The sequence below is a fragment of the Urocampus carinirostris genome, chromosome 15, assembly GCF_059441175.1.
Source record: "Urocampus carinirostris isolate Australia breed hairy pipefish chromosome 15, RoL_Ucar_1.0, whole genome shotgun sequence".
NCBI lineage: Eukaryota > Metazoa > Chordata > Actinopteri > Syngnathiformes > Syngnathidae > Urocampus > Urocampus carinirostris.
The window spans coordinates 21,228,410-21,256,285 of record NC_142363.1 but is presented as its reverse complement, the minus strand read 5'-3'; the positions used below and the strand labels follow the sequence as shown (position 1 = coordinate 21,256,285).

General features: G+C 40.0%; 2 protein-coding genes across 3 annotated transcripts in view; one reads left to right on the top strand and one right to left on the bottom strand.

Moving 5' to 3' along the window:
- Positions 1 to 4,068: 4,068 nt before the first annotated feature.
- Positions 4,069 to 17,191, bottom strand: ivd (isovaleryl-CoA dehydrogenase). The gene is made up of 12 exons (XM_088354695.1): positions 17,026 to 17,191; positions 13,741 to 13,830; positions 13,253 to 13,304; positions 12,344 to 12,513; positions 12,159 to 12,252; positions 9,263 to 9,393; positions 9,098 to 9,194; positions 8,928 to 9,021; positions 8,771 to 8,852; positions 8,594 to 8,698; positions 8,440 to 8,512; positions 4,069 to 4,683 (listed from the first exon to the last, which is right to left on the bottom strand). The coding sequence occupies exons 1-12, from the start codon at positions 17,155 to 17,157 to the stop codon at positions 4,550 to 4,552; spliced, it is 1,254 nt and encodes a 417-aa protein (XP_088210821.1). The 5' UTR covers positions 17,158 to 17,191; the 3' UTR covers positions 4,069 to 4,549.
- Positions 17,192 to 20,330: 3,139 nt separating this feature from the next.
- itpka (inositol-trisphosphate 3-kinase A) overlaps positions 20,331 to 27,876 on the top strand; it is a 38,026-nt gene continuing 30,480 nt past the window's right edge. For both annotated transcript variants that reach the window (XM_088354694.1, XM_088354693.1), the window contains exon 1: positions 20,331 to 20,823. In XM_088354694.1, the coding sequence (XP_088210820.1) occupies positions 20,548 to 20,823 (276 nt within the window). In that variant the 5' untranslated portion in view covers positions 20,331 to 20,547. The remainder of the gene's footprint in view (positions 20,824 to 27,876) is intronic.

Below are 27,876 nucleotides of genomic sequence, written 5' to 3'. Positions count from 1 at the left end.
TCTGCAGCCATATACTGGTATATATATATATATATATATATATATATATATATATATATATATATATATATATATATATATAGTGTGTGTTTGTGTGTGTGTGTATACATACACAGCAAAGAAAATAAGTACCTGAATACCCTGCTATTTTGCTATTTCTCCCACTTAGAAATCATGGAGGGGTCTGAAATTGTCATCGTAGGTGCATGTCCACTGTGAGAGAGATAAACTAAAAAGAAAAATCCAGAAATCACAATGCATGATTTTTTTAACGATTTATTTGTGGGATATAGCTGCAAATAAGTATTTGAACACCTGAGAAAATGAATGTTAATATTTGGTACAGTAGCTTTTGTTTGCTATTACAGAGTTCAAACGTTTCCCATAGTCTTTTACCAGGTTTCTACACACTGCAGGAGGGATCATGGCCCACTCCTCCACACAGATCTTCTCTAGATCAGTCAGGTTTGTGGTCTGTTGCTAAAAAACACAGTTTGAGTTCCCTCCAAAGATTTTTGATTGGGTTCAGGTCTGGAGACTGGCTGGACCATGCTAGAACCTAGATACTCAGCCACTCATTGGTTTTCCTGAATGTGTGCTTTGGGTCGTTGTTGTGTTGGAAGACCCAGCCACGACCCATCTTCAATGCTCCCCAAAATCTCACAATACACGGGCCCAGTCATCCTCTCTTTAATGAAGTGCACTCGTCCTGTCCAATGTGCAGAAAAACACCCCCAAAGCATCATGCTACCAACCCCATGCTTTACCGTAGGGATGGTGTTCTCCGGATTGCACTCTTCATTCTTCTTCCTCCAAACAGGCTTAGTGGAACTATGACCTTAAAGCTTGGTCACTTCTGACCGCAAAACCTTCACCCATGACTCCTCTGAATTATCCAAATGGTCCTATGCAAACTTAAGACGGGCTTTGACATGTGCTGGTTTAAGCAAGGGAACCTTTTGTGCCATGCATGATTTCAAATCATAACGTCTTAGTGTATTATCTACAGTAACCTTGGAAACCTGCCGTGTAGTTCCGGGCTGATTCCTCACCTTTCTTAGAATCATTGAGACTCCACGAGGTGATATTTCGCATGGGGCTCCACTCCGGTTAAGATTGACCGTCATGTTTAGCTTCTTCCATTTCCTAATGATTGCTCCAACAGTGGACCTCTTTTACCAAGTTGCTTGGCAATTGCTCCGTAGCCCTTCCCAGCCTTGTGGAGGTGTACAATTTTGTCTCTGGTGTCTATGGGCAGCTCTTTGCCATGTTACAAGTTAAAGTCTTATTGATTGGATGGGGTGGACAGGTGTCTTTATACAGCTAACAACCTCAAACAGGTACGTCTGATTCAGGATGATACATGGAGTGCAGGTGGACGTCGAATGGGCGGACTAACAGGTCTTTCAGCGTCAGAATTCTAGATGATACACGGGTGTTCAAATACTTATTTGCAGCTGTATCACTTAAAGAAAGTTAAAAAAAATCATGCATTGTGATTTCTGCATTTTCTTTTTAGTTTATCTCTCTTACAGTGGACATGCACCTACCATGAAAATTTCAGACCCCTCCATTAATTCTAAGTGGGAGCAATAACAAAATAGCAGGGTGTTCAAATACGTATTTTCCTCACTGGATATGTATATAATTTTTACTTTTCATTTTTTTTTTAAATCATTAAAGTAACATAATTTTATAAGCCTTAAAATACAGCCCAGAACAAATGAATTTTGCTGTAATTGGAGAAATCCCCATCATTTCAACAAATGATGATCAAGTGACGTGTCAGTTTCCCTTCCTATCGTCTTTGTAACCTGTCAGTCAAAGCAAGGAAAGAATGAATGTATCTATAGTTACATTATTCATGATCACATTCCATTTAGAGGGCAGGCCAGCAAAGTGCCTTGGCTTTGAGTTGCAACTAATGGAATGCAACCCATGTTAACGTGACCAAGCAAGCAATGGAAAAACGAGATCATGGGAATAGGTTATTTTGTTTTCAATTAAATTGTCGTTGTCATTGATATCGACGTTGTGAAATATGGTATGCAATGAGATAGGACATGACACGCCATGGCAAACCTGTAATCAAGACTCTAAAAACAAAAATTAAAGAAAAAATACTAGAAAACTGACTTTTATTTTTGGAACAGTCCTCTTTGAGCCAAGCCATAACCAACTGGGGATCCATTGATTATCTGTACCTCTTATCCTTAGTAGGGTCGCGGGGGTGCTGGAGCCGATCTCAGCTTCTTGGGCAGTGGGCAGAGGACACCCTGAACTGGTTGCCAGCCAGTTGAAGGGCACACAGAGACAGAAAACTCACTCGCTCATTCACACCTAGGGACAATTTGGAGTCACCATTTAACCTGCTTTGCATGTTCTTGGAATGTGGGGAAAAACAGAGCGCCCTTCGTAAACCCACACAGACACAGGGAGAACATGCAAACTCCACACAGGGAGGCTGGTAGCTGGATTTGAATTCATGACCTCATGACTGTGCCGCAGACTTCCTTACCACTTCTCTGCTTTGCCACCCTAGAGAACACAGGCACAGGGAGAACATGCAAACTCCACACAGGGAGGCTGGTCGCTGGATTTTAATCCAAGACCTCAGGACTGTGCAGCAGACGTGCTAACCACTTAGCTGCCGTGCCACCCTGGGGATGCACAGTAAAAAAACAAAACCCAAAACTCGGGTACTTTTATTAAAAAAATTAAAATAAAATACACACATAAATGAAGTTGGAAAAAATGTTTAGATCAAATTAATCAGAGCAGTACATCAGTCTGTTTTGGGTTATTTTTTTACCCAAGCTCCAACAAAGAGTTTCAGGTTACAAAACAACACCCTAAAACTGGGTTATTTTGATGAACAGATATCAAGAGAGTGACATCCGACAAGTACCTTGGCGTTTACCTGAATGATAAACTGGACTGGATCCATAACACAACTGCTCTGTACAAAAAAGGGCAGAGGGGACTCTATCTGCTCAGGAGGCTGAGGTCTTTTGGAGTGCAGGGGGCACTCCTGAAGAACTTCTATGACACCGTGGTGGCATCAGCCATCTCCTACGGAGTGGTCTGCTGGGGGAGCAGCATTTCGACGGCTGACGGTAAAAGACTGGAAAGTCTGATCAGGAAGGTCAGTTCTGTCCTGGGATGCTCCCTCGACTCAGTGGAGGTGGTAGGGGAGAGGATGATGGCTAAGCTGTCATCCATGACTAGGAACATCTTCCATCCCCTACAGGACACCGTATCTGCTCTGAAGAGCTCCTTCAGTTATAGGCTGCTTTAACCCAAAATGTGTGCAGTAGCGGTTCCGCAGGTCCTTCCTTCCCGCAGCAGTCAGACTATATAACAAGCATTGCTTCCAAAAGTCTGCACACCCTCCATGAGACTTTGCATATTTGCACATTACTGGCCACTTTAAGTATTTTGCGCACCTGCCATTGGATATAATCTGGGTTTTTATTTTTTATATTTCTAAATGTTTAGACGTGGGCAGGGCACCTGTATGATGCGGCAGGGATAAACCAGTGAAAGCTGTGGGGCCCTGCTGTTGAACAGAAGAGTGTGTTGTGTCACCCTGACCCGAGTGACATGGCCGCTTTCTTGTGTCCCATTTCATCTGGAGGGACGAAAGCATGACCAACTTGGGTTCCGGGGTGCTTAACTTGTTTGGGTATTTGGGTTGGCCATGGTCAATTTTTTTGTGTATTTTTTTTCCTTTTTCTATTCTTTGTTTTTGTGTGTTTGTCTTGCTGTCGGGCACCCCTCTCGAGGGATATGACCAGGGTAGATAGATAATTATTTCTAAATAATTGTTTATAATGTTGATATTTTAGCTGTTATTCAATATTCATTGTCTTACTGCTGTAACAAAAGAAATGTCCCCATTGTGGGACGGATTAAGGATTATCTTAACTTAAAAGAACCCCAAAAATGGTTGGGATGGTGCGTTGTATTGTACCTATCAACTTAGAAGGTTGGATCAAATATATCTATTTTGGTTTATATTTGAACCAAGCGGTTATAAAGTCAAGTTAAATGTTTATAAAAGCGACACACAATACAAACATTTCTCTTTAATTCACACAAAATGCTTAGACACAATAAAAATCTACATATTTTCAAAATCCAAGTACGACACTATAGACTATACACGATTACATTTCACGACGAAAGAAGCAGTTTCATTTTGCCTTCGATTATTTGATCAACAATGTACAATCACGAGCTGAAGACAATGGACAACTGGGGTGCTGGGGTAAAAGTCAATATTGATGGTTGTGGTTTGATTCCAGCAGCAGGCCGAGGCCCCAAATGTCCTGGAGTGATACCGATGCTCAACCACAGCCAAAATCATCTATGTGCTATTTCACTCTCTCAGTGTACAGAAATAGTGTAACAAAACAAGAATGGAGATTCTTTAACATCATGTAGGTTAGCATCTCGTTATTAAGGCCTTAAGGGTGTGAAGACGCTCTGTTTATGTGAGCAAAATTGCACTTGTGCTCATGGAGATGAGTGATCCCGTCCCCGGTTTTCACTTGAACATGGCGTTGAAGGACCGTCCGATAATGAGGCGCCGGATTTCGCTTGTCCCCGCTCCGATTTCGTATAGTTTTGCGTCTCGCAGGTAGCGTCCCATTGGGTAGTCGTTAATGTAGCCGTTACCGCCTGGGAAAAGATCGGAGTTTCAACAAAGTGGCCTCGCGATAAATAAAAAATATTGTAATGGATTGTACGTGCCACAAGATGGCAGCAAAGGATTTTTTTGCCACACAAAGAAGTTGCTTTATCGAAACCTAGACTACTTCATACATCAAATTGTGTGTTTATGTGACTTATAGGCTCCGAAAAGGCTGAACCGATTTCCGTGAAAATGAACACAGTTGTGGAATGCTCTGTCCCCTGACATTCGACCTGCAACCTCAGTGGAACTGCTTAAATCTAGGCTTAAAACACACTTCTATTCTATAGCTTATAAATGACCTATATTTAATGTTATATCTGTGTATTATTTGGTATTGCAGGCTAGTTATCCTGGGAGGGGGATTACCCCATTTGCGGTCTTCTCAAGGTTTCTTTGTTTTCCTCATGTTGAGGTTTTGGAGTTTTTCCTTTCCCTCATGTAGGTTTTAGATGAGGGGATGGTGTAATAATAGTCTGTGGTTTGCAAAAAAAAAACTGGTCTGTGCAGCCCTTTGAGACTCCTTATGATTAAGGGCGTCACAAATAAACATGACTTGACTTGAACTTTGGGTCTTTGCGAGTGCCTAAAGCTAGGTTGCGTGTCACCACAATTATATACCGACAAAAATCGATAAACATCTGCTTTTGTAGGGTCTTTATTGCTCTCGGGCGGCCAAATCGGATACTGCAGCTCCCAACCACCGACCACTCCAAGCAGCTGAATCCAATCCATTTTGCTTGTAAATGAAAATCCCCTTCCTAATCCAATTTAGTGGCCTAGTAAAAAACAACTACACTGCTAAAATGGAACATTATATTTTAGAACGGATAAAGAGAAATTTAAGATTCAGGCTTTTTTCTCTCTCGTAGGATTTAAGAGTTGGGCGGGTTGGGGGTAAATATTTGGATGTTATTGTTTTATGGTAAAGATAATGCTTTTTTACAGCACTTTGAATGCCAATTTCTTGCCTGAAAGGTACTTTGAGAATACATTTGATTTGAATTTAATTTATGAGGCACGGTGTACTGTGTGAAATAAATATTTGTGAGTTTTTCTTTTGTTTCAATTGCTTATTTGTCAAATTGGTCCTAAATTTCATTTCAAAATGGCTTAAAAAGTCTTTAAATTTAACCTGCGTCATGCTGTAGGAACCTTGGTGCAGACCTTTAAGACTTTTTGTGATTAAGGGCTATAAAAATACACATTCAGACTATCACAGTGCAGGTGCATTTATACAGAGACTTGATTACACACAGGTGGATTCCATTCATCATCGTTAGTCATTTAGATCAACATTGAATCATTGAAATCCTCACTGAACTTTTGGACAAAGTTTGCTGCACTAAAAGTAAAGAAGCTGAATAATTTTAAACACCCAGTTTTTCGTTTTTTATTTGTTAAAAAGTTTAAAATATCCAATAAAGTGAGTTCCACTTCATGATTGTGTCCCACTTATTGTTGATGCTTCACAAGAAATTACAGTTTCATATATTGATTTTTGAAGTCTGAAATATGGCAAAAGGTCAAAGTTTAAAGGAGGCCAAATAGTTTCAAAAGCTAGTGTATATAAAGCTTAAACATACAAAATATAGCACTGAAGCAACTTACGAACAATTTCAACTTACGAACGATCGTCCGGAACCTATCTCGTTCGTAAGTACGGTAGCTTCTATATTTCCCCCTGCAAAGTTCTTTCTCCTGAGAGCTTTTAGCTCAGTAAGACAGCAAAACTGTGTGGTCAGATTTTATTGCACCCTCTGCTGGTTGTGTGTAAACGCTTCTTTTTCATTTTTGAGTCAAGACATTAAGCATTCTACTTTACCCAGTTGACATGAAGGTTACACTAATTAAATTCCCCATAATCTGATGAGAAGATTATACACCGTTGACAGTGTCAATGTACATGACGTTGTGTGTATGCTTTTCAGAGCCGTGCGTGCTAAATGTCACAACGTAATCTCACACATATATTAAAGTGAGACATTTCTTGGGAAAAGCTGGAGTCAACGTTTTTTTTCTCTTAATGGCGACCGAAAATGTCAGCTATAAAATGTCAACTTCGTTCCTTTGCCAGTCGCACATTTACCGGGCAAAAAATAAAATCTCGGGTGTTTCGGTTTATTTGAATCGATTAATGGGACATTGGTGTATTTTTCAGCACGCCCAAGTTATTAAAATTTTCACTCATTAAAAAAAAAAAAAACTTGATTTGATTAAAAAGCGAAAATCTGTGTTCGTACACCTTTTTCATGGCCAAATTTAAGCACTTTTAAGCACTTTCAAGGCCAAAGTTTTTCCAGTAGCTTCAAAAGAAGAAATCCAGGGTTTTACTTTGATGACGAAAATAAACTCACTATCTTGCTTCTAACACATACATTTTGTTATTTTGCACTGTTCTTAACAATGACCTTTTTGTGTCAATGGGCTGCTACAAACTGACATGAATTCTGCCATTCTGCTCCAAAAATACCAGCGCAGGATCAATACCGAACACTTGTTTACAAACAATCAAAAGTCTCCACAAGTGTTGGGGAATAACAGAGTTTAATACGGAAGAAAAAAAAAGAAGAAAATACTGGAAGTATAAAAAGCAGAAAAATTAGCCAAATTTGGATTCATTTAAAAGATATGAATTGCTCTGAAGCAGATTACAATCAATGTTTCAATTTAAGAGACTGCTGATCTTTTCATTTTTGTTTCACTTATGTAATTTGTATTTTTTGGTGTGTTTTTTAGAAGATCTGTGTCTAAATTGGTTAAAATATAATTGTAAATAGTTTTTTTTTTTGGTATGTAATCATTTATTCATAGCACAGAACAGTTATTAGTTTTCATTTTAATTGTATTATTTTGAATTTTCAGGGATTGTGTGTTGATGTTTGACTTTAAACCTGCCCAGTGTGTAAAAAGCTAAAATAGTTTTGTATTTTACTATTTTTATTTGTAGATATTTAAATATTTTGGTTTATATTACATGTTTTCTGCAGGGATCCCCTGCAAAACATATGAAATTACCGATTACTAACTAATTTGGTGGCTATTTTTTTATTATCATTGATAATAAACGATCCCTAAAAAAATCTGAGGATCTGCTGGATCTTTTCAGTGAGTCGAGCAGAAAAAGCCGCTTCCAGATAAGGAGCTGGAATTCCCATGACTAGTCTGATAAACATGTCCTCTTGGAAGTGACAGAAGGGGGCAGTAACGCTTCCCATGACAACTCACTGATGAGGATTGGAGCCACCATCAGCATCAATTTTATGCACTTCTTTGTTCCTTAATTTAAAAGTTTGGTCTACCAAGTCAGACGACCAGGAAACACGGCAATGGAAATAATTTCAAGCATTTTCAAGCACTTTGCCCAAAATTGAAGCATTTTCCTGACCTTGAAAATACAACACTAAAATTCAAGTATTTTCAAGGTTTTCAAGCACCCGTACGAACCTAGAATACATAAACTAACATATAAACATACATTTCAATATTCTATATTTTTGATGTTTTTCATTGTACCAATAGGAGGCACTAAATAATCCGCAAAGTCTCATTAACACTTATAGGTAGTGCAAACAGTGGCTTTTTATAGCTTGTTTACATGCCGTTATTACCTAGCTGGTAAAGTACTGCAAATCTAAATTAAACTCTAAAATGACGGATAAAATGAATTTTATTTTTTACCTATCCCTTCATTGTACCAATATCTTTCACTGACAAGAAAAGTCCATATTATTTCAACTCACCCAGACATTGAATACCATCCAGTGCGACCTGGGTTGCGTTTTCGGCGCAGTACAGAATGACTCCAGCACAATCCTGCAGAAAAGGAAAAAAAGTAATATTTATCAATGAGTAGTTTAAAAAAACTCTTCAAAAAGGAGATGACAGGAGTCTAACCATGGCGCTGAAGTGTCCTTTATCACAGGCCCGTGCCACATTGTACAAATACTGTCGAGAGGAGCTCAGTCTGGTGTACATGTCAGCCATCTTGCCTTGCATCAGCTTTTTTAAAAACAATAATTAGTTTGATTTCGCTCATAAAGATTCAAATAAAGAAAGACTATAACCGTCAACCTGAAAGTGTCCAATCCTCTCCCCAAAAGCTTCTCTGACATGCAAGTACGGGATTGCCGAGTCCAAAACGGACTGCATGATACTGAACAGACAATCAACCAATATTTTAATATGCAGTACATCCGAAAAACTCAGGATTAACCGATCCCATACTGACCCCACAGGTCCAGCTGCAAGGACCAGCCTCTCCAGATCCAGGCCACTCATCATCACGTAAACTCCTTTGTTTAATGGGCCAAGGATGTTTTCCTCTTAATAAAGAAAAAAAACATGAAAATGAACCAGGAACTTTACTCTCTCATCTCTATGAGGTCTTTGGAAACACACCTGGGATTTTGCAGTCCTCGAAAATCAGCTCGCAAGTGTTAGACCCCCTCATTCCCAGTTTGTCCAATTTTTGTGCTGTGGAAAAGCCCGGGGTCCCCTGCAGGACGGGACAATGGCTAAATGTCAGGACCACAAGATGTTAAGGAACGGAGTTGTCAGAATGACCTTCTCCACGATGAAAGCCGTGATGCCTCTCTGATGGGCTTCCCGGTCTGTCTTGGCGTACACAATCAGGACGTCGGCGTCTGGTCCATTCGTGATCCAGAACTTGTTACCGTTCAGTATGTAGTAATCTCCTGGGAACCGGGGTTTTGGAACTTTCAACTTGAATCGTTGTATATAGGAGGTAAACGTTGTGTAATGCTCATTGTAAAATAATTACCACAAGTAAATGTCCTTTATTTATTAGGGCAAGAAACTAGTGTGAGTATTGCTTTTTCTTTGTATATGTTTTTGCTTTTATTTTGGTTGTACCAAGCATCGTAATACATTCGTCTTACAAGATTATACAAAACCAAAGAATTGCAAAGTTGTTCTCCAAAAGTGACAAGCATGAGAATAAAATTAAATTAAAACCTGCCAGGCCGATATAGCACTGTGGGAAACCCTGATGATTGATACAATAATACAAATATAAGAATTAATACTTTTGCTTATATCGTCACAAGTCATGTGAAAAAAAAAAAAAAACTCAAAAGTGCTAATGGTTTATTGGAGAGTTGATAAAGTTTTCTTTTGTTTTAAATCTGTCAACATTAAATGTATTGTTGCCTTTATGTAAAAAAAAAAAAATATATTTAATTTACTTTTGGGGGAATAATTGAATAATTGATAGTTCTTTCATCATCCTGGAAAAATTAATCTTGGAGATATTTTTTTAACATGACTGGGACAATTTGTAACCATTATATTTGGGAACATTATTATTTTGATTATTTATGTAAAGTTTTTTCTCTTTTTTTACCATTTTTCATTTTATTGTGAATTAATTTTTCAGTATATTTATTGGCACTGTCACGGCTATAATATTCAAGTTTTTTTTATTCTTATAATTTTTACTATTATTTATTATTATTTACATTTACTGTAATTATGCATTATTATTTACTGTCATTATATATCTTAAACTATTTTATTACCGTAAATTCCGGACTATAAGCCGCTACTTTTTTCCCCAAATTTTCAACCCTGCGGCTTATTCAGAGATGCGGCCAATTTATGTAATTTTTTTAACGGCCGCCAGCGGCGCTCGAGTATGAGACGTAAGATTTAGACCGGTGAAATATATGCGCCGAGGAAGATCACAACTTATGAGCGTAAACATAACCCCATCGTGCAAATTGCACAAAATATAATTCAAGACGTAGCTTCCATGTTAAAAGCAAACGGGCATATTGCTGGGGAGTATCGAAGTAAGGGAGCGTGGAACGACATCATCATGATAAAGTTTGTTTCCGACATTAAGAAAGACAACATAGACGTCATCACCAAGGAGTAGGAAGCGGGTGGTCTGCCGTGATTTTAACGATTACGGCATTTGTTTCCTTAACAGACTAATTAGCAAGTATGCGAGCGTCTTGTTAGTAGCGTGAGGCTACCTCCCAAAGGCACGGTTTAGGATGAAAGTTATATTATTATTATTAAAGCTTTGAAAACTCGATGTACCGTCTTTCTTTGTAAATATGTGTAATATGTATTTGCAACTGTATATTTTTGTAACGTATTTATTTGTATTTATTTGAGACACTTATTCTGCACGAGCAAATTAAAAAAGAGGGGCGGAGCAAACGCGGGCTGATGGGAAAGTGGAGACCGGTTATGGTGAGTTTTTGTGGACACGGCGGACAATAATGGATATATATTTTCCCACCCTTACCTTTGGAAATATACACTTTTTTTCCTTGGATTACTATCAACGGGCACCCAGAATCTGCAGGTCTGCAACAAATTTTAAGTACCTATATAATTTTGCGTTCGTTCTGACGGCTGTGGTTTTTGGACTGTGTGCTTCAATGAAGGACATTTAGTTTCAATCGCGGAACTTGAAGTTTGGCTTGGAATAAATTCGTGTTTGTTTGAAGTGGGTGCATGCGGCTTATATACAGGTGCGGCTTGTGTATGGACAAAATCGGTTTTCCCCTCAAAATGTGATGGGTGCGGCTTTTAATCAGGTGCACTCTATAGTCCGGAATTTACGGTAGATTATTTATTTTTCCACCACCACAACTATCATTTCAATTTTTTTTTTTTTTGCCATCATCAATATTCAAAGCTGATATATACTGATATTTATAATTCAGAATGGATGATGAAAATTTTCATATTTAGAAAAAATGTCGTGGTAACATTTAGGAGTGACATTTTAGTTTTAAAATGGTTCTTGGCAGTGTTTTCGCCTAAAAAACTTACTGCAGGTAGTAAGGCATAAATAATTATTTACTCTGCACATTTTACTATGAATAGCAATATTATCCGTCCATTATCTGCACCGATAATCCTCAGTAGGGTCACGGGGGTGCTGGAGCCTATCCCAGCTATTTTCAGGCAGTGGGCAGGGGACACCCTGAACTGGTTGCCAGAAACAGTCAACTCACTGGCTCATTCTCACCTAGGGAAAATTTAGACCACCCAATTGACCTGGCATGCATGTTTTTGGAATGTGGGAGGAAACCGTAGTGCCCAGAAGAAACCCACGCAGGCACGGGGAGAGCATGCAAACTCCGCACAGGAAGGCTACTATCTGGATTTGATCCCATGACCTCAGAACTCTGCCGGGGACGCGCTAACCACTCAGCTGCGGTGCTGTCTTGCAATATTTTATACCATAAAAAGGAACAGTGCTTGATACGTTTTAGTTTTCCTAGTTTTCTGGTGTAGTAATCCACAGAAGATTTTTAGTATTTGGTAGCTCTGAATATTATTGCCAAATACAGACCAAAGATTGTATCCTTTGTTGTAGTTTCTTTAACACTTTTTACATGTAAAACATACCCCAGATAAATATAGTACCACTGTGAATAAAATCCTGAAAATAAAGGTTTGAAAAACAAAGCACAATTACCTTTCTTCTTTGCATCGAGTTTCATCGACACGACGTCCGAGCCAGCATTCGGCTCACTCATGGCCAAGGCGCCCACATGCTCACCTGTCAATAACTGCCACAAAAAACACAAACCCCAGATGAACATTAACTCTCTTTACTTCTCTTTACTTTCTTTTTAATCCGGTACGATTCCGTCTACGAACCTTGGGCATGTACTTTTCTTTCTGCTCGTCGCTGGCATGACGCACTAGTTGATTGACGCAGAGGTTGGAGTGAGCACCATAACTAAGAGCGATGGCTGCAGACACGCGAGAGAATTCTTCCATAACCAGGACGTGATCGAGGTAGCCCAGACCAGTGCCCCCGTATTCCACTGAAACAAAAAAATGTTTCCATCTTGCTCATTTTTGTTGAAACAGACGCTCCCATACTTACGACCATTCATATGGTAGATACGAACATTTTTTGGGGGGATGGCGAAAAATACATTGCTGTCAGTTAGATTTTGTATTGAGTGCACCTTTAATCTGAGTCGAGGACATTACTGTAGTGCTTCTTTCCGCCGCTACCGGCGTGTGGCGCTGTGAGAGGTCACCCAGCATCCACCCCAAAGAAGAAATCTCCTATTCTTCCTAGTTTGTGTGTAAACATTCTATACTGTATCTTCATCCTAATAAGAACTATGACATTTTTATTGTTTAACATCTCACGCATCCATTCAATATGGTTGGTGTAAGTGTGGAGAAGAGGGGAGACGTTTCTTTTGAAATGAAAGTGGAATAAGAAAGCTTAATGCGGTTGAGAAAATGGTTGGATCGCTTTTTCCCCCCCCACACTTTCTACCACGGAGGTGGAAGTGGCCTAACTCTTGAAGCTCATCTTCCAAAAGTAAGTTAAACTTAACTTTATAGTGCATATTATTTCATTAAATGTTTATTTTTTTAGTACACAACAATACAGGTTACGTATACAAGACTTAAACATACTTATACAAACCATAAACATACAAAATATAGCACTGAAGCAACTTACAAACAAATTCAACTTACGAACGATCGCTCGTAAGTAGGGCAGCGCTTGTATTAAAAGGAGTCGAATCAGAATGAACCTACCTGGTGCAGTGATTCCAAGTAGCCCCATCTCTCCCATGTCTTTCCAGAATTCCTAAGATAAACAACACATTTACAAAGCTGGCAAAATATTAAACATTTTATTTCAGAATGGATATGATCATTTTCAGGTTGAAAAAAAAAAATTTCTAGTAGTATTTTCAGGTTCAAATATGTTCTTAGACAAAGATACAATCACTTAAAACTGCAAACAACAAGGTAATGATCATTAAAAACGCAATTGTACGAATTTGGTATGAATAAAACTGAAAAGATTTGTAGAAATCCATGTACTTGTAAAAATCAACAGTTCGAAGGCAATACGTGTACATTGCTCAACTTCTTTCAATTTTTGTAGTTTTCAGTGAAAACGCCAATTTTGAAATTTGCTATAAACTGGTGTAGTAAACTACAGAAGGTTCTTAGTGTTCAGTAGTTTTGCAATCAGCTTAATTCCAATTGGCCCCATCACAAACAAAAGAAAAACATACCCGCATTCCTTTAAACTCATTCTTCTTGTCGATCTCGTCAGCATGGGGAGCAAGTTTTTCTGCACAGAATTTACGAACACTTTGCCTGAGCTGAGTCAGACAAAGAAAAGAAAGTTATAAATATATTTTTTACACGTGTGCTTTGATTTATGCAACCTTATTCTTTTCATCCAAAACGCAAACAAAAATTTTAAACTTAGCATTGGAAAAGATTGATGACTGATTCATATGGATGGGCGATGCCAGATATAGGAAGCCGATTCCAGTATCGGGCGCATTTTAAAGGCAATCAGGAATCTCAAGTGTAACGAATGAAACATTGTCTTTAAACGAATGCAATATTAAGGAGAAATATTTTGTTGGGATTTAAAATTGTTTCTTTAAATAAATAGACATTCTATCAGGTATCAATGTTAATAAGTATTCACGATTAGGACCTTTATCTGGCTGAAAACCTGCGGCAATGATCATTCTCATTATCTCATCTCATTAGCTGCACCGCTTATCCTCAGTAGGGTCGCGGGGGCGCTGGAGCCCATCCCAGCAAACATCGGGCAGTGGGCAGGGGACACCCTGAACTGGTTGCCAGCCAATCGCAGGGCACACAGGGACAGACAACTCGCTCACTCATTCACGCCTAGGGACAATTTGGACCGGCCAATCCACCTGAAATGCATGTCTTTGGAATGTGGGAGGAAACCGGAGTGCCCGGAGGAAACCCACACAAGCACGGGGAGAACATACAAACTCCACACAGTAAGTCCGGTAGCTGGATTTGAACCCACACAGAAGGTTCCCAAGACCTTAGAACTGTGCTGCACACGCGCTAACCACTGATTAAAAGTATAAACATTCCAAAAGTGAGATTCACATACTCTTAGGGTGCATTATAGTTTACAGTCGACCATATCCTACTTTTCTTTCGTTTTTGCTTTCCAAATTCCAATTGCTTACATTTTTTTATTTGATGAAAAATGAAAATAATGCAACAAATGTTCTCTCAAAATACTTGGGACCTGTGATCGGACAATTTTGAGACACTGGAAGCTCCTGGGTAGCCCAGCAATCAATGTTTGGAACACTGATGATGGACGCTATCTAATCTAAACTTATATTTAAATCCCGATTTTTGTGTCTGTGTATATATTTGTATTTGGCTTATAAGCTCCAAAATTGACTGACTTTTGTGAAAATTAACACACTTGTACTTTAAGCCTCTGGGAGTGTTTTCAGCTAGGTTTGTGTCAAGGCACCCTCAATAAATACCAACAAGATTGATAAACATGTGCCTTCGTTGCAGCAACCCCAGGTCCCACCACACAAGGCAGGCTGTACTGGATGGGTTGACACGCCCCTTTCCTATTGGGAGAGGCTGGGAACCAGTTACCTCCGAGGACATGCCCTGCAATCGATTGGCTCCTGGGAGTGGTCCCACGCAAGGGCGATTGGCTAATTACCAAGGGAGCTGTTTTTAAGGACAGCTGCCCAAAGAGAAGAGAATATCACCAAGCTAGGGAAGAAAGAGCACCAGTTACTCCAAAACTGGGGTAAGCCGCCAGTGAATGAATCTTTTGGGGGAAAGTCTCATCTCATTTATTAGCTACACCGCTTATCCTCAGTAGGGTCGCGGGGGTGCTGGAGCCCATCCCAGCAATCATCGGGCAGTGGGCAGGGGACACCCTGAATTTGTTGCCAGCCAATCGCAGGGCTTGGGGGAAAGTAAGAAGAGGAATTCCATTTTGTTTAAAGTGAAGAGAAATCCGGACTGGACGGAACCCTTTGAGGAGCGGTGAAAGGCAGGCCTGATTTGACTTAACCACAGGAAGCCTACCTCCGATTGTAGGAGAACCTTTTCTTTTGGACCTCCAATTTGTAGTAGCTCAAAATTATTTGGTTTAAATCTGTCTGGTGTTTTCTGTGTTCCAAAGTGTAAAACCTGCCTTAGATTTCCCGGGTTGCCTAAATCGTGTAAAGGCGGCTTTGGAAGACCATGTGGCTCATTGGCACTCTTAGGTTGATTCCAGGCACTTTTTCAACAACCTCGCCCAAGAAGAATGCTTGGCAAGGCTGGGCCATTCTGCTTGTAGTTTGTTTAAAAAAAAAAAAAAAAAAAAAAAAAAAAAAAAAAAGGCTGGGAAGACTAAACGGAAATGTATGTGAGTAATGCGCCATGGGCTAACTTTGGTAACTTTTCGTCCTTTTCATCGTATTTAGATATCTGCTTGCTATCCTTTTTACGCATATGGTGAACTGTTTTTATATGTCTTGAATTTACTTGGAGTGGGATTTTAATTGTGTACGCAAATAATTAAAGACTCATATTGTGAATTATAATATACGCTATTTACTATGCTACATTTTCGTTCCAATATTACGACAAAACGATCTGCAGAATAATTTTAAATTCATTTCAGGAAGCATGCGCACGTCAAGTGATGTTTATTTGTATAGCATTTTATCATAAGGAGTCTTAAAGGGCTGCACAGACCACATATTATTGCAAAACCACAGACTATCATGACACTAATCCCTGATCTAAAACGTACATGAGGGCAAGGGAAAACTCAAAACCTCAACATGAGGAAAATTAAGAAACCTTGAGAAGGGATCCGGCAACATGGCAGTGCAGGGGTTAGCGCATGTGTGGCACAGTTCTGAGGTCATGAGATCAAACCTCCTGTGTAGTGTTTGCATGTTCTCCCCGTGCTTGCGTGAGTTTCCTCCGGGCACTACGGACTCCTCCCACATTCCAAGACATGCATGTCAGGTTAATTGACTGGTCCAAATTGTCCCTAGGTGTGAATGAGCTAGCGAATTGTCTGTCCCTGTGTGCCTTGTAACTGGCTGGCAACCAGTTCAGGGTGTCCCCTGCTCACTGCCCGAAGATAGCTGGGATGGGCTCCAGCACCCCCGCGACCATATTGAGGATAAGCGGTGCAGGTAATGGATCGATTGATGGGAAGGGATCGCACATGAGGCAATCCCCCTACCAGGATCATATTTAAGTTCGGAAGCCCACCAGAACAATTCAATTGACCTGAAGTCACCGATCTATACTTAATAATAGAGAAAAACATATAACATTTATTCTCACTATAAATCAGTACCCTTGTGAATCAATTCTCAAGGTCTAGAATGCTGCTCGTGTCATGCAGTTATGTCATCTTGCCATGCAGGCCGTGTCCAATTACTCTCCAAAACCGGTCACACGAATACAAAAATGGCATTTTCTGCAGCAGAATTGCAAAACTTTACAGTGCTAGCTTGCTCCGTCGTTTAGCTAACCTGGATCTGCTCGTCCGTGAGTCCGTTGACCACGTCGTCCACCGGGATAGCTGTCCCCGCGCATCCTCGCCTTGCCAAAGCAGGCACAAACAACTTTGCACCCAAACGGAGAGACTTTCTGACGGCGAACATGACGTTTTGCTAAAAGCTAAACGGAAAAAGAAAACAAACTTGAAGCGTCACGGGAAGAAAACGCTAGAAAGATGCCTTCTGCTGCGACAACACTGGAGGTCTCGCTTTCACAACAGGGATCAAAATTACTTTACTCTGTTTTCTTCTACACTTGAAGTAGACATGTTGCAAGCAGTGAGAAGGGCATTATCGCCATCTAATGAGGAGCGCTGGTAAAATTTAAATTTGTGGACGCCTCAGGCAGCAATATATAGCATACCTGTCAAGCTCCAGGGCTCCATGCCCTTAAAAATGTTGTATTTTCCCTTACAAAATACAAAATAATCGTACACCATTTTTTTTCAAACGTGTTTATTTATGTAGTTTAACATCTTATATTGTACATGTGTTTCGTTGTATCATATATATATTGTTAATTAACATATTGTTGTGAGTTACTGAGTTGCTCGACATGAATGAGGTTTATTATAAAAAAAAGGTTCAAAAATGAACTAGCTTGGACGTTCACCGTAGAAGGAAAAAAATACATGCAAATATAATTAGGTAGAATAATACATTTTCTTATTCAAATTATGAATTCATTTTCTGCATTAAATTATTGTTGGTAATATACTGATTAAATGGATAACCACAAACCTGTCTCTTTTCATTTTCTCCTTTTATACTTCCTTTTTTTCTTAACTTCTTTATACAACATAATAATTTGTAATAGAATAGAATAGAATAGAATATACCTTTATTGTCATTGTAATATAATGCATCAAAGGGCAGCACGGCAGCGCAGTGGTTAGCGCGTGTGCGGCACAGTTCATGTCTTGGGAACCTCCTGCGTGGGTTCAAATCCAGCTCCAGACTTCCTGTGCAGAGTTTGTATGTTCTCCCCGTGCTTGTGTGGGTTTCCTCCGGGCACTCCGGTTTCCTCCCACATTTCAAAAACATGCATTTCAGGTGAATTGGCTGGCCCAAATTGTCCCTATGTGTGAATGAGCAAGTGAGTTGTCTGTCCCCGTGTGCCCTGCGATTGGCTGGCAACCAGTTCAGGGTGTCCCCTGCCCGATGATTGCTGGGATGGGGTCCAGCACCCCCGCGACCCTACTGACGATAAGCGGTGTAGCTAATGAGATGAGATGAGATAATGCATCAAAGCAAGTGAGCCGTTTGAGAGCCGGCTCTCTTTAATGAGTTGAGCCGCAAAAGCCTTTCACTAAATAACTACCACATGAAATCTGAGGCGGCAGATGCATGCGCACAGTTGCATCAAACCGCTCGCTTTGTTTGCAATGAAAATAACGATACAGAGATAGAGGCTACAGCGGCGAACTGGTTTGATTCGATTGATTTGCCGTTTTGTGATAGTCGGTGTATACCGGACGGTACCCATCTTTGACAAATTTACGTTTTTCCGTACAGATTTTCTTGTACGTCGTACACGTCTTGAAATGCACAATAAACGTACTATGTACAGCAAAAACGTACAGGTTGACAGGTAGGTTTTCTGTACAAAGGACCGGTTCAATTTACTTTCGATAGATAGATAGAGATAGATAGATAGATACTTTATTCATCCCCGAAGGGAAATTCACAATATATTCACTCGTCACGGACTAAGATTTTTCTCAGGGTTTGGTTTGGCGTTGGATCCCTACGTGAAGCAGGCTTTTTCTTTCAAGATTTCAATGCTACTCTGATAAATAAAAAAACAAACAACAACAAAAATGCTGGACGTGCATATATCACTCTAGCCCTAATTCATATCATGTGTTCCGCCCCAAACAGCTCTAAAAAAGGATAAAAGCAGATAGGCGCGTTGGGAAATAAGGTAGAAGAGTTCTTTGAACTCAGTTGGGAATTGTTAAGACATACTTAAAACACTTAAATTTTAACTTCTTGAGAAAATCTGAAACCACGCACCTACACTTTAAGTTTGTGTTAACAAAGACCAACTGAGTTCAAAGAGCCTTTATAATTTTTACCCACTGTTCCTTTCTACTTTTATCTTAGTTTTAGCAACACTTTTCGGGTCGTGCAACACACCAAGTAGAACGGAAAGTGGAGCGAGGAGGGGGAGGCTGGAGAGGGACTTTATGCTCGTCATCGTAGGTTTTTTTTTAGTTTAGAATAAAAAGGGTAGAAGTAAGAACATTTCTGTTTCAAATACAGTCCAAACGCCAACCCAACCCCCCCAAAAAGATAAAAAATGAAATTATTCATGATGGACATACTTGCACGCGCATCATGAATGAGCTGACTGAAGCTGCAATCGTGACTTTAAACCAGGGGATGGCGACAGAGAGGAACAAAATTTCAACTAAATGTAAGTGACATATTTATTGTCATTGTAACATGTAAAATGTGCAACGAAATTAACATTCATCTTTCATATCGTGACTTTAAATAGTTCAATAATGACATAAAACCCCATGGATATTCATCTATATCTCCTAGTACTTCAGTGGTAAGAGTGTGTTGTTTTTACTGACACAACCAAAGTTTGGATTCAGTTACAACAAACAAACTCACCCAGACTTTGCGTTCTTTTTTAGGTGGAAAAAAGAGAAAATACAGTAGATTAAGAATAAACAACTATCTTGTATTGCTCAGGGGGGCTTGGCCAAATTTGGAGGTGACCGTATCCTGCCTGCAGGCTGTAGCTTTGGGTCATCTAATATCCAGGGTTGGGTAGGGTTACTTTAACTGGATTACTTTCAATTACTTTTGGATTACTCCAATACCAAATATGCTAATAAAAGACAAAATAAACTAAATATGAATAAAATTATTAAATTTTGTGCAGGCTTGGGGAGTAACGGAATTCATGGAAGGGCAAAAATGATGTTGGCAAGCGGTTTGAATTTATTTTCATTTTGTTTCTGTCGCATTTTATGTTAGTTTTGCCGGAGATCAAAGAGATCAAAGCCAGGAGAGAAAGCTTACCACGTGTTCTGAGTCATCATTTTATTCATATTTAGTTTATTTTGTCTTTTATTAGCATATTTGGTATTGGAGTAATCCAAAAGTAATTGAAATTAAACAAGTTAAAGTAACCCTACCCAACCCTGTATAAGTCAAATATAAATATCTACGTATCACCTGCCAATGGGAAAAAAATCACATGCAATAAAGTTTGCTCACCCTAGGCGTGAACCGCGGGAACGCGCATCGTGCACCAGCTTGCCGCTCAACAGAGACCAATTCGCGCACAAGGAAGCCGCGTGAACGCTTTAAATTAAAATACAAAAAATCTCCCATCCAAGCATGAAACTCCTGAAGGCAACACGGGGGTTGGTCGCGTTCTTCTCACTACGCATTCACGGTGCTCAAAAAATGTAGGAACTCCCACGACTTTGGTCTGACTTTTTTTGCAATGAACTCCCACAACGGGTCCAACAAATGGATTCGGCGAACGCATCCAAAAGTCTGATGGACGCACTCCGGGTACCACAGGTGACCATCACCCCGGACGGGGGCGGCTTCTCGCGGGAGATGAAGCAGGAGGACTTGGGGGAAGGCGCCGCGGTGGACGGCGGTGCCCATAGAAAGCTTTCCACCTCCTCCGTGTCCTCCACCGGTTCTTCCGCGGTGGAATCGGAGGATGACCTGCTGAGCGATAACGAGAACCAAAGCAGGGGTGTCATCACCTTGGAGCCCCTGGTGGACACTGTGGAGGTGAGTTAACCGTTATCTGGGTAAAATAATGACCAGAAGGCATAAAAGACTTGGAGAAGAACCATTTTTCACTTATAACCACCATTAGAGAAGCACATTACAGGTTGCATTTCCATACTTGTCAACTTCAGTCAATGGCTCCCTTATTAAGCGATAATAAACCTTACAACTACAATATGGCACCTATCTACTCATAGCAATACGGACTTTGTAGAGTAAAACAAATATACTTGGTGTCAAAAAGTTCATTTTATTTACCAAATAAACAACGCAACATTATGTCATTCTTAGTGTTTTCCCCAACTTGCTGTAAATTTATTGTTGTTTATTATGCATGCAATTTCGCCAACCTTCACTGTTCTACTGATTGTTTTACTTTGGAACTGAAACCGTCACAACTTGCTGTACTGTAGTTTAGTTTTACGAGTTCTTTGCGAAAAGTCGCACGAAGTCGTGGGAGTTCCTACTTTTTTTAGGTGTACCACAAATGCGTCGTGAGAAGAACGCGACAAATTCCCCGTTGGTTTTCAGGAGTTTAGCACTGTTTAGTGTTAAATTAGCACTCAAAGAGAAAACATTAACAGCACCTCAGTGAACGAATGTTTTTCATCTGCAGAGTGTTATTAACACTGGTAAATAACGTTACGACGGAGTACCTTTAAATAAACAGGGTTAAATTAACACTCAAAGAGTAAACATATAACGCTACCTCAGTAAACAAAAATATATGGTCCTTATTTACAATGGTAGATCAACACAGGCAATTTTAATGTGTTGATATCACATTTTTATCACACTGATACCTTGGCCTCATTTTTGTATTCAATAAAACCAATAGTTCATACCCAGACCATGGGTACACACCATTCTGTCTTCTCTGTGAAAAATGTCTCATATCTTTACATAAATTATATAAATCCCCAAATAATAATTTCCTTAACTTTGCATTGATTTGTTGATATTTACTATTCCTTTGATTTTAGTTCTCTGTCTGTTGAATGGACACGACACAAGGCATCTGATACTGGTGTTGGTTACAGTTTAGATTTCATATTCATTAAAAAAGGCTTGTGTTGGCTAATACCAATCCCTGGTATCTGTACTTACTGGCTCTTATTAAAAAGTAAATAAAATAATAGATTTTTTTTTAAAAGAAGACAATTTAAATAATATTTGAGTATAAAGCAGAGGGAAAGGGTTAAAAAAATAACCACATGTGTTAAAAACAGCAGAGACAGAAATTTTTTGCGATGTAAATTTGGGGTACATTTAGGGTTTGAACTAGAAAGTAGGGAGTTCTGAAGTATTGATTACGATACCTTCTATATTTTGAGTTATCGATACTCATATGTGCCTTTATTGTGGAAAATCAGGAATTATAATGCAAAAGTTGATAATTTAATGTAATTTGAAGAGAAAAACATCTTGAGTTTACAGGCTTTTCCTAAAAATGATCAGTCTTTAGCTAGTGAGCTCCATTTTTGGTTTCAGTGAAAAAGTGGCAGCGAAGCTTCAGAGTTTAGGAACTTTATTTTAGTAGTTGACCAGCACGGTGGCCTTAGGGGTAGGGCGCTCGCCCCATGACTGGGAGGTTGCTGGCTCGAACCCCGGTCGGGACCTACCCAAGACTTACAACATTGGGGTTGGAACATTGGTCACCTAATAAATCCCAACGAAATCGGGGAGTTGAAAATCCCCTCCTCTCTATCAATCTCCCAGAAAGAGTCAAAAATGTGAACATGTTCTTGTCTCTAGCCACCTCCCACTAGGGGGATATGGCTCCGGTACATATATAATGTTGCCGATTCGGAGGAAAACATTGAAAAGGTTGGTAATGGAGTTTGGAAGAGAGTGTGATAGGCGTAGGTTATGTGTGAATCTTGGGAAGAGTGAGGTGACGGAGTATTCATGTGATGGAGTGGGCATGGCGTTAGAAATAAGGTTGCAGGTGCTAGATGAAGTTGAAAGATTTAGGTACTAGGGTTGTGATGTGGCTGCAGTTGGTGGAATGGAGTGCGAGGTTTTGGGTGCTCTGAGGAGAGAAATGAGCAACAAGAGTATGAGTATGGATGTTAAAAGGGGACTGTATGAGAGTGTGATTGTGCTGACTGTGTTGTATGGTGCAGAGACTTAGATCCTGAACGCAGAAAATTAAATGTTTTTGAGATGAAGTGTTTGAGGAGTATGTTAGGAGTGACAACATTGGATAGATTGAGAAATGAAGTTGTCAGTGACAGAACTGGAGTAGTAGTGGAACTGAGCAAGCGTGTGGATAATAGAGTACTCGGTTGGTTTGGACACATGGAGGGGATGGATGAGGAGTGAATGTTGAAGAGGATCTACAGAGCAGAAGTAAATGGAAGGAGACCAAGAGGAAGGCAGCGATTGACGTGGATGGATTGTGTTATGAGTGCACTGCAGGAAAGAGGTCTAAATAGAGTGGAAGCTAGAGCTCTTGCTGGCGATAGGAATGAGTGGAGAGGTGTTGTAAAAGGATAGTGGGATGTTTAGAATCGTTCTAAGGGATGGGCAGGGCACCCATATGATGCGGCAGGGGTAAACCAGTGAAAACTGTCGGCCCCTGCTGCTGAACAGAAGTGTGTTGTGTCACTCCGACCCGAGTGACATGGCTGCTTTCTTGTGTCCTGTTTCATCTGGAGGGACGAGAAAGCTTGACCAACTTGGGTGCTTAACTTGTTTATGTGTTTGGGTTTTTGAATTGGCCATGGTCCAAACATTTCTGTGTGTGTTTTTGCTACTTTTTCCCTTTTTTATTTTCTTTATTTTTGTGTTTGTCTTGCTGTCGGTCACCTCTCTTGAGGGATATGACCAGGGTAGATAGATAGATAAACATATATATATTAGTAATTCCTTTATTCATATATCATGTCCGTTTTTGCTCTCTATGTTTTGATCCTGTTAGATTACTCCATTCAAATGGTTGCGCCTGTATTTGATTTCCCGCCTCAATCAGTTGAAAGCAACAGCGCAAATGAGCAGAACAAGGTCCTTGACCTGCTACGATCTTGCTCGCTAAAAAGCAGAAAAATCGAAGCGCACAAACAGCGTCGAGCAAACAACATCCTCCCGAAAGATTGCCTCTCGATAATAAGCGAGGGGGCCAATTACACCGTGAATAAAGTCTGTTTGCCGTACTCGATTTTCAAGTACCGTAAAATGTCAACGCGGCGGCTAATAAGCCACTTGGACATTTCTGAGCTTTTCCACCTGAGTGCGTTTAGTTCCGTTTATGTACATTTTGTCTCGCTGGAGGTAATAATAAAGACGTATTGCGCAAAGCCGGCAATCCTGTTTCCCATTTATAAAAGATAATCGCTGGGTCAATGTCATTAAGCGCTATGAAATTAGGTTACTTCTGTTTACATTCAGTGGCTTATCCAAGGCTTTCATCACTTTAATGAGCCGTGCAGTTTTGCTGACACGTTACAATGATACAAACACAGACTTTAAACTGACACTGTGTGGTATTTGACCTCAAGATGTCGTTCTATGTCTAGTGCTACAAAGCACACAGAAGACGACAAACTACAAAGACTCAAAGTGACCTAACCGCATCATTTTTCTTTGAAGGTTTTTGCTGGGCCTTTCACAAGAATTTTTGGTTCTTGGGGGTACCCCTAGCAGCAATCATGCCATCTCCCTCTGGGTGAGGCTCATGTTATGTAGAATAGATACGATTTTTCGACCTACAAGCATTTAAAAAAAGGCATGTTTCCAAGATGATTCAAATATATTTGTCCATCCTTCTATCCATCCATCCATCCATCCATCCATCCATCCATCCATCCATCCATCCATCATCTGCAGCACTTATCCTCTGTAAGGTGAATAAAAAAAAAATCATGCATTGTGATTTCTGGATTTTTATTTTTAGTTTATCGCTCTCACAGTGGACATGCTGACATGATTGCCGATTCAGAGCACCTGTGACTGCTCAATTGGCGCCAACAGCCCTGAGAACTGATTGGCTAATGGACTCTTTTTAAACCCCCGGCTTTCAAGTGATCCCTGTCAGATCGTTGCGAACCGTTGCGAACCGTTGCTCCCAGCTCGGCAAGCTCTCACGTTCAGACTCTGTTCCTGCCCTGTTTTTCTCTGCTTGATACCCGTTGCCAACCTGTTTCCTGACCTGACTCTGCCCCGTTCTGCCTTCCTGATATCTTAACTGGTTATTCCCGCTACCTGCCTTGACACCGCCCTTGCTCTCTCGTCCCGGCTACCGACTAGTATCCCTGCAAATCTACGATCATCCTCGCTCAACGCGGAAGTGCTACTTCCGCGTTTCCAGGCACATGCTACCCTTGTCCGTCAACTATCGGATCGTGGAAGCAAGCCCTACTCTCCCTCCAGCTGGATTTGAACCCACGACAGGTTCCCATGACATGAACTGTGCCGCACAAGCGCTAACCACTGCGCCGCCGTGCTGCCTCGGTATATATATATATATATATATATATATATATATATCCAGACTCCAGACTTTCTGTGCGGAGTTTGTATGTTCTCCCCGTGCTTGCGTGGGTTTCCTCTGGGCACTCCGGTTTCCTCCCACGTTCCAAAAACATGCATTTCAGGTTAATTGGCCGGTCCAAATTGTCCATAGGTGTGAATGAGCGAATGAGTTGTCTGTCCCTGTGTGCCCTGCGATTGGCTGGCAACCAGTTCAGGGTGTCCCCTGCCCACTGCCCGGAGATGGCTGGGATGGGCCCCAGCCCCCCCGCAACCCTAATGAGGATAAGCGGTACGGCTAATGAGATGAGATGAGATGAGATATTTATACCGTATATAGACTGTATATACATAATGTATATATGACAAATTATGTTATTTTATTTAACCTGTCACTTTTCAAAAAGAAACAACCCTTTTGGAAGTAAAGCTCACCACAGTTGCTCTGAGTTCTTGAAATGACCGATCAAGGGTCAGTTTCAGAAAACAGGTAAACTGTGATTGGTCAGTCAAGTCAAGTCATGTTTATTTGTATAGCCCTTAATCACAAAGAGTCTCAAAGGGCTGCATCATCCTCTAATCTAAACCTACAAGAGGACAAGGAAAAACTCAAAACCTCAACATGAGGTTAATGTAGAAACCTTGAGAAGGGACCGCACATGAGCTAATCCTCCTTCCAGGATGACCAGGCTGCAATGGATGTTGCAATAACAAATAATAAACATATATTGTCAACATAAAATATAGGTTATTCATATGTTATAGAATCAAAGTGTGTTTTAAGCTTCGATTTTCACTGAGGTTGCAGATCAAATCTCAGGGGGTAAGAGCATTCCACAACACCGGGGCCCGGATGGAGAACGCTCTCGAAACTGCGGATCTCTTCTTGGCTCTTGGGATCCCTAGTAATTGTGCAATGGTGATGTCATCTTCAGGTGACAGGAAGTGACAAAATGGCCGCCACCTGAAGTTGATAAATAAGTAGATTTTTCTGCGTAACTCATATTGCACAAAAATGTATCAATGTTTATATCATCAGCACATAACTACTGCAGAACCTATTGTATGCGTATTTTCAAAGTAAAACAAAAATAAAGAAAGGTTTAACAAACGGTATGTTGAACTTTTGAAAAATATAATCTAGTGTAAAAAATGTGAGAGCTTTTTACTTTTCCAAATTAGCGACAATGTAGAAACTTCTAAAGATGAAATATTTATCAGTAGCTATAGATCATTAACACCTATTGGTGTTACTGGCAGTTAGTGTGTTAAGATTATAATTTGGCTTTTTTTTTTTTTTTACAGTTTTCAAATTTACGTACATTCCAATATAATTGTACAATTTTATTTAGTCATTATCGATACTGTCCATTTGATCGTAGCTGTAGCTGCAGCAAATTTTATTGAGGTTTGGGTTGATTAAATTATATATTTAATATTTTGCAGGCAGTCAGGTAGGTTACCTCAGACGTAAAAAATGGCTCCAAAAAGCTGACTCAGCACTTTTGGTTTTCTTGACTCAGCATTTTCCCAGAAAGACATTTTACTCCTCTAGACCAGAATGACATTGAATATCAACACCATATTTTACAGGCAATGAAGTAAGTTACCCTAGATGTGAAAACATCCCCAACATTTTTTTTCTTTTTCTTTCATTTAGTCTGTGGTCTGTGCAGCCGTTTGATACTTCTTGTGATTAAGGGCTACACAAATAAATTATGTTAAATTGAAATAAAGGCAGCTGTCGTCCTGATTTGACCCTTATGTACTGAGTCGTTCCTTAGGCATACACACTGCAGGTGTAAAGGGAGTGGCCTGAAATTAAACAGAAGTGTGTGTATGTTAATCTTTTTGGACAAACAACCGCAAAGTATGCGCATTCAAATAAAGTGTTCTTTGGTAATTACACAATCTTCTGTCATATTAGATAATTTTGCTCATTTGAAGGATTATTTCCCTGTTTCTCTACAGAAACAAGTTAAAAACGCAGACAAATATAAGAAAATAGCATTTAAGATTAGCTTAATTTTTTGCCACTGTGGTAAGAATTTCGTTTTTATTCATTATTTTTACAATTTGTGTTTCCATATGTACACGCAAGGATACACACCAATGGAAAAAACGCACACAAGTACAATAAATCTGGGAAACCAAAATAATCAAACCTGCATAGTTTATAGCAGGTGTGTCCAAACCTTTCAGAAAGCGTGCCGGGTTTGGTCATCTGAAAATGTGTGAGGGCAGACAATTTAGCCTGGCATTCTTTGAACAGTCTCAGAACTTGTAGCTCACATTTGTAGTACTTTCATTTGAATCAGAGGCTCTTGTTAAAAGGCACTGATGTGCTGCAAAAACAGCTTCCAGCTTCACCTTTTCACAGCATTCGCTTCCAGTTATCGTTGTGTAGTCAGCATGTTTCCCCTGGCAGTGCCTTTTGATATTATATTCTTTGAAAACAGCCAAGGTCTCTTGGCAAATTAGGCAGATGCAGTTGTTTTGAATTTTGGTGAAAAAAAATACTCCAATTTCCTCTTGCCCTCACAATCAACTTTCCTTTTTTTATTCCACTCATCGTGTTGGAAA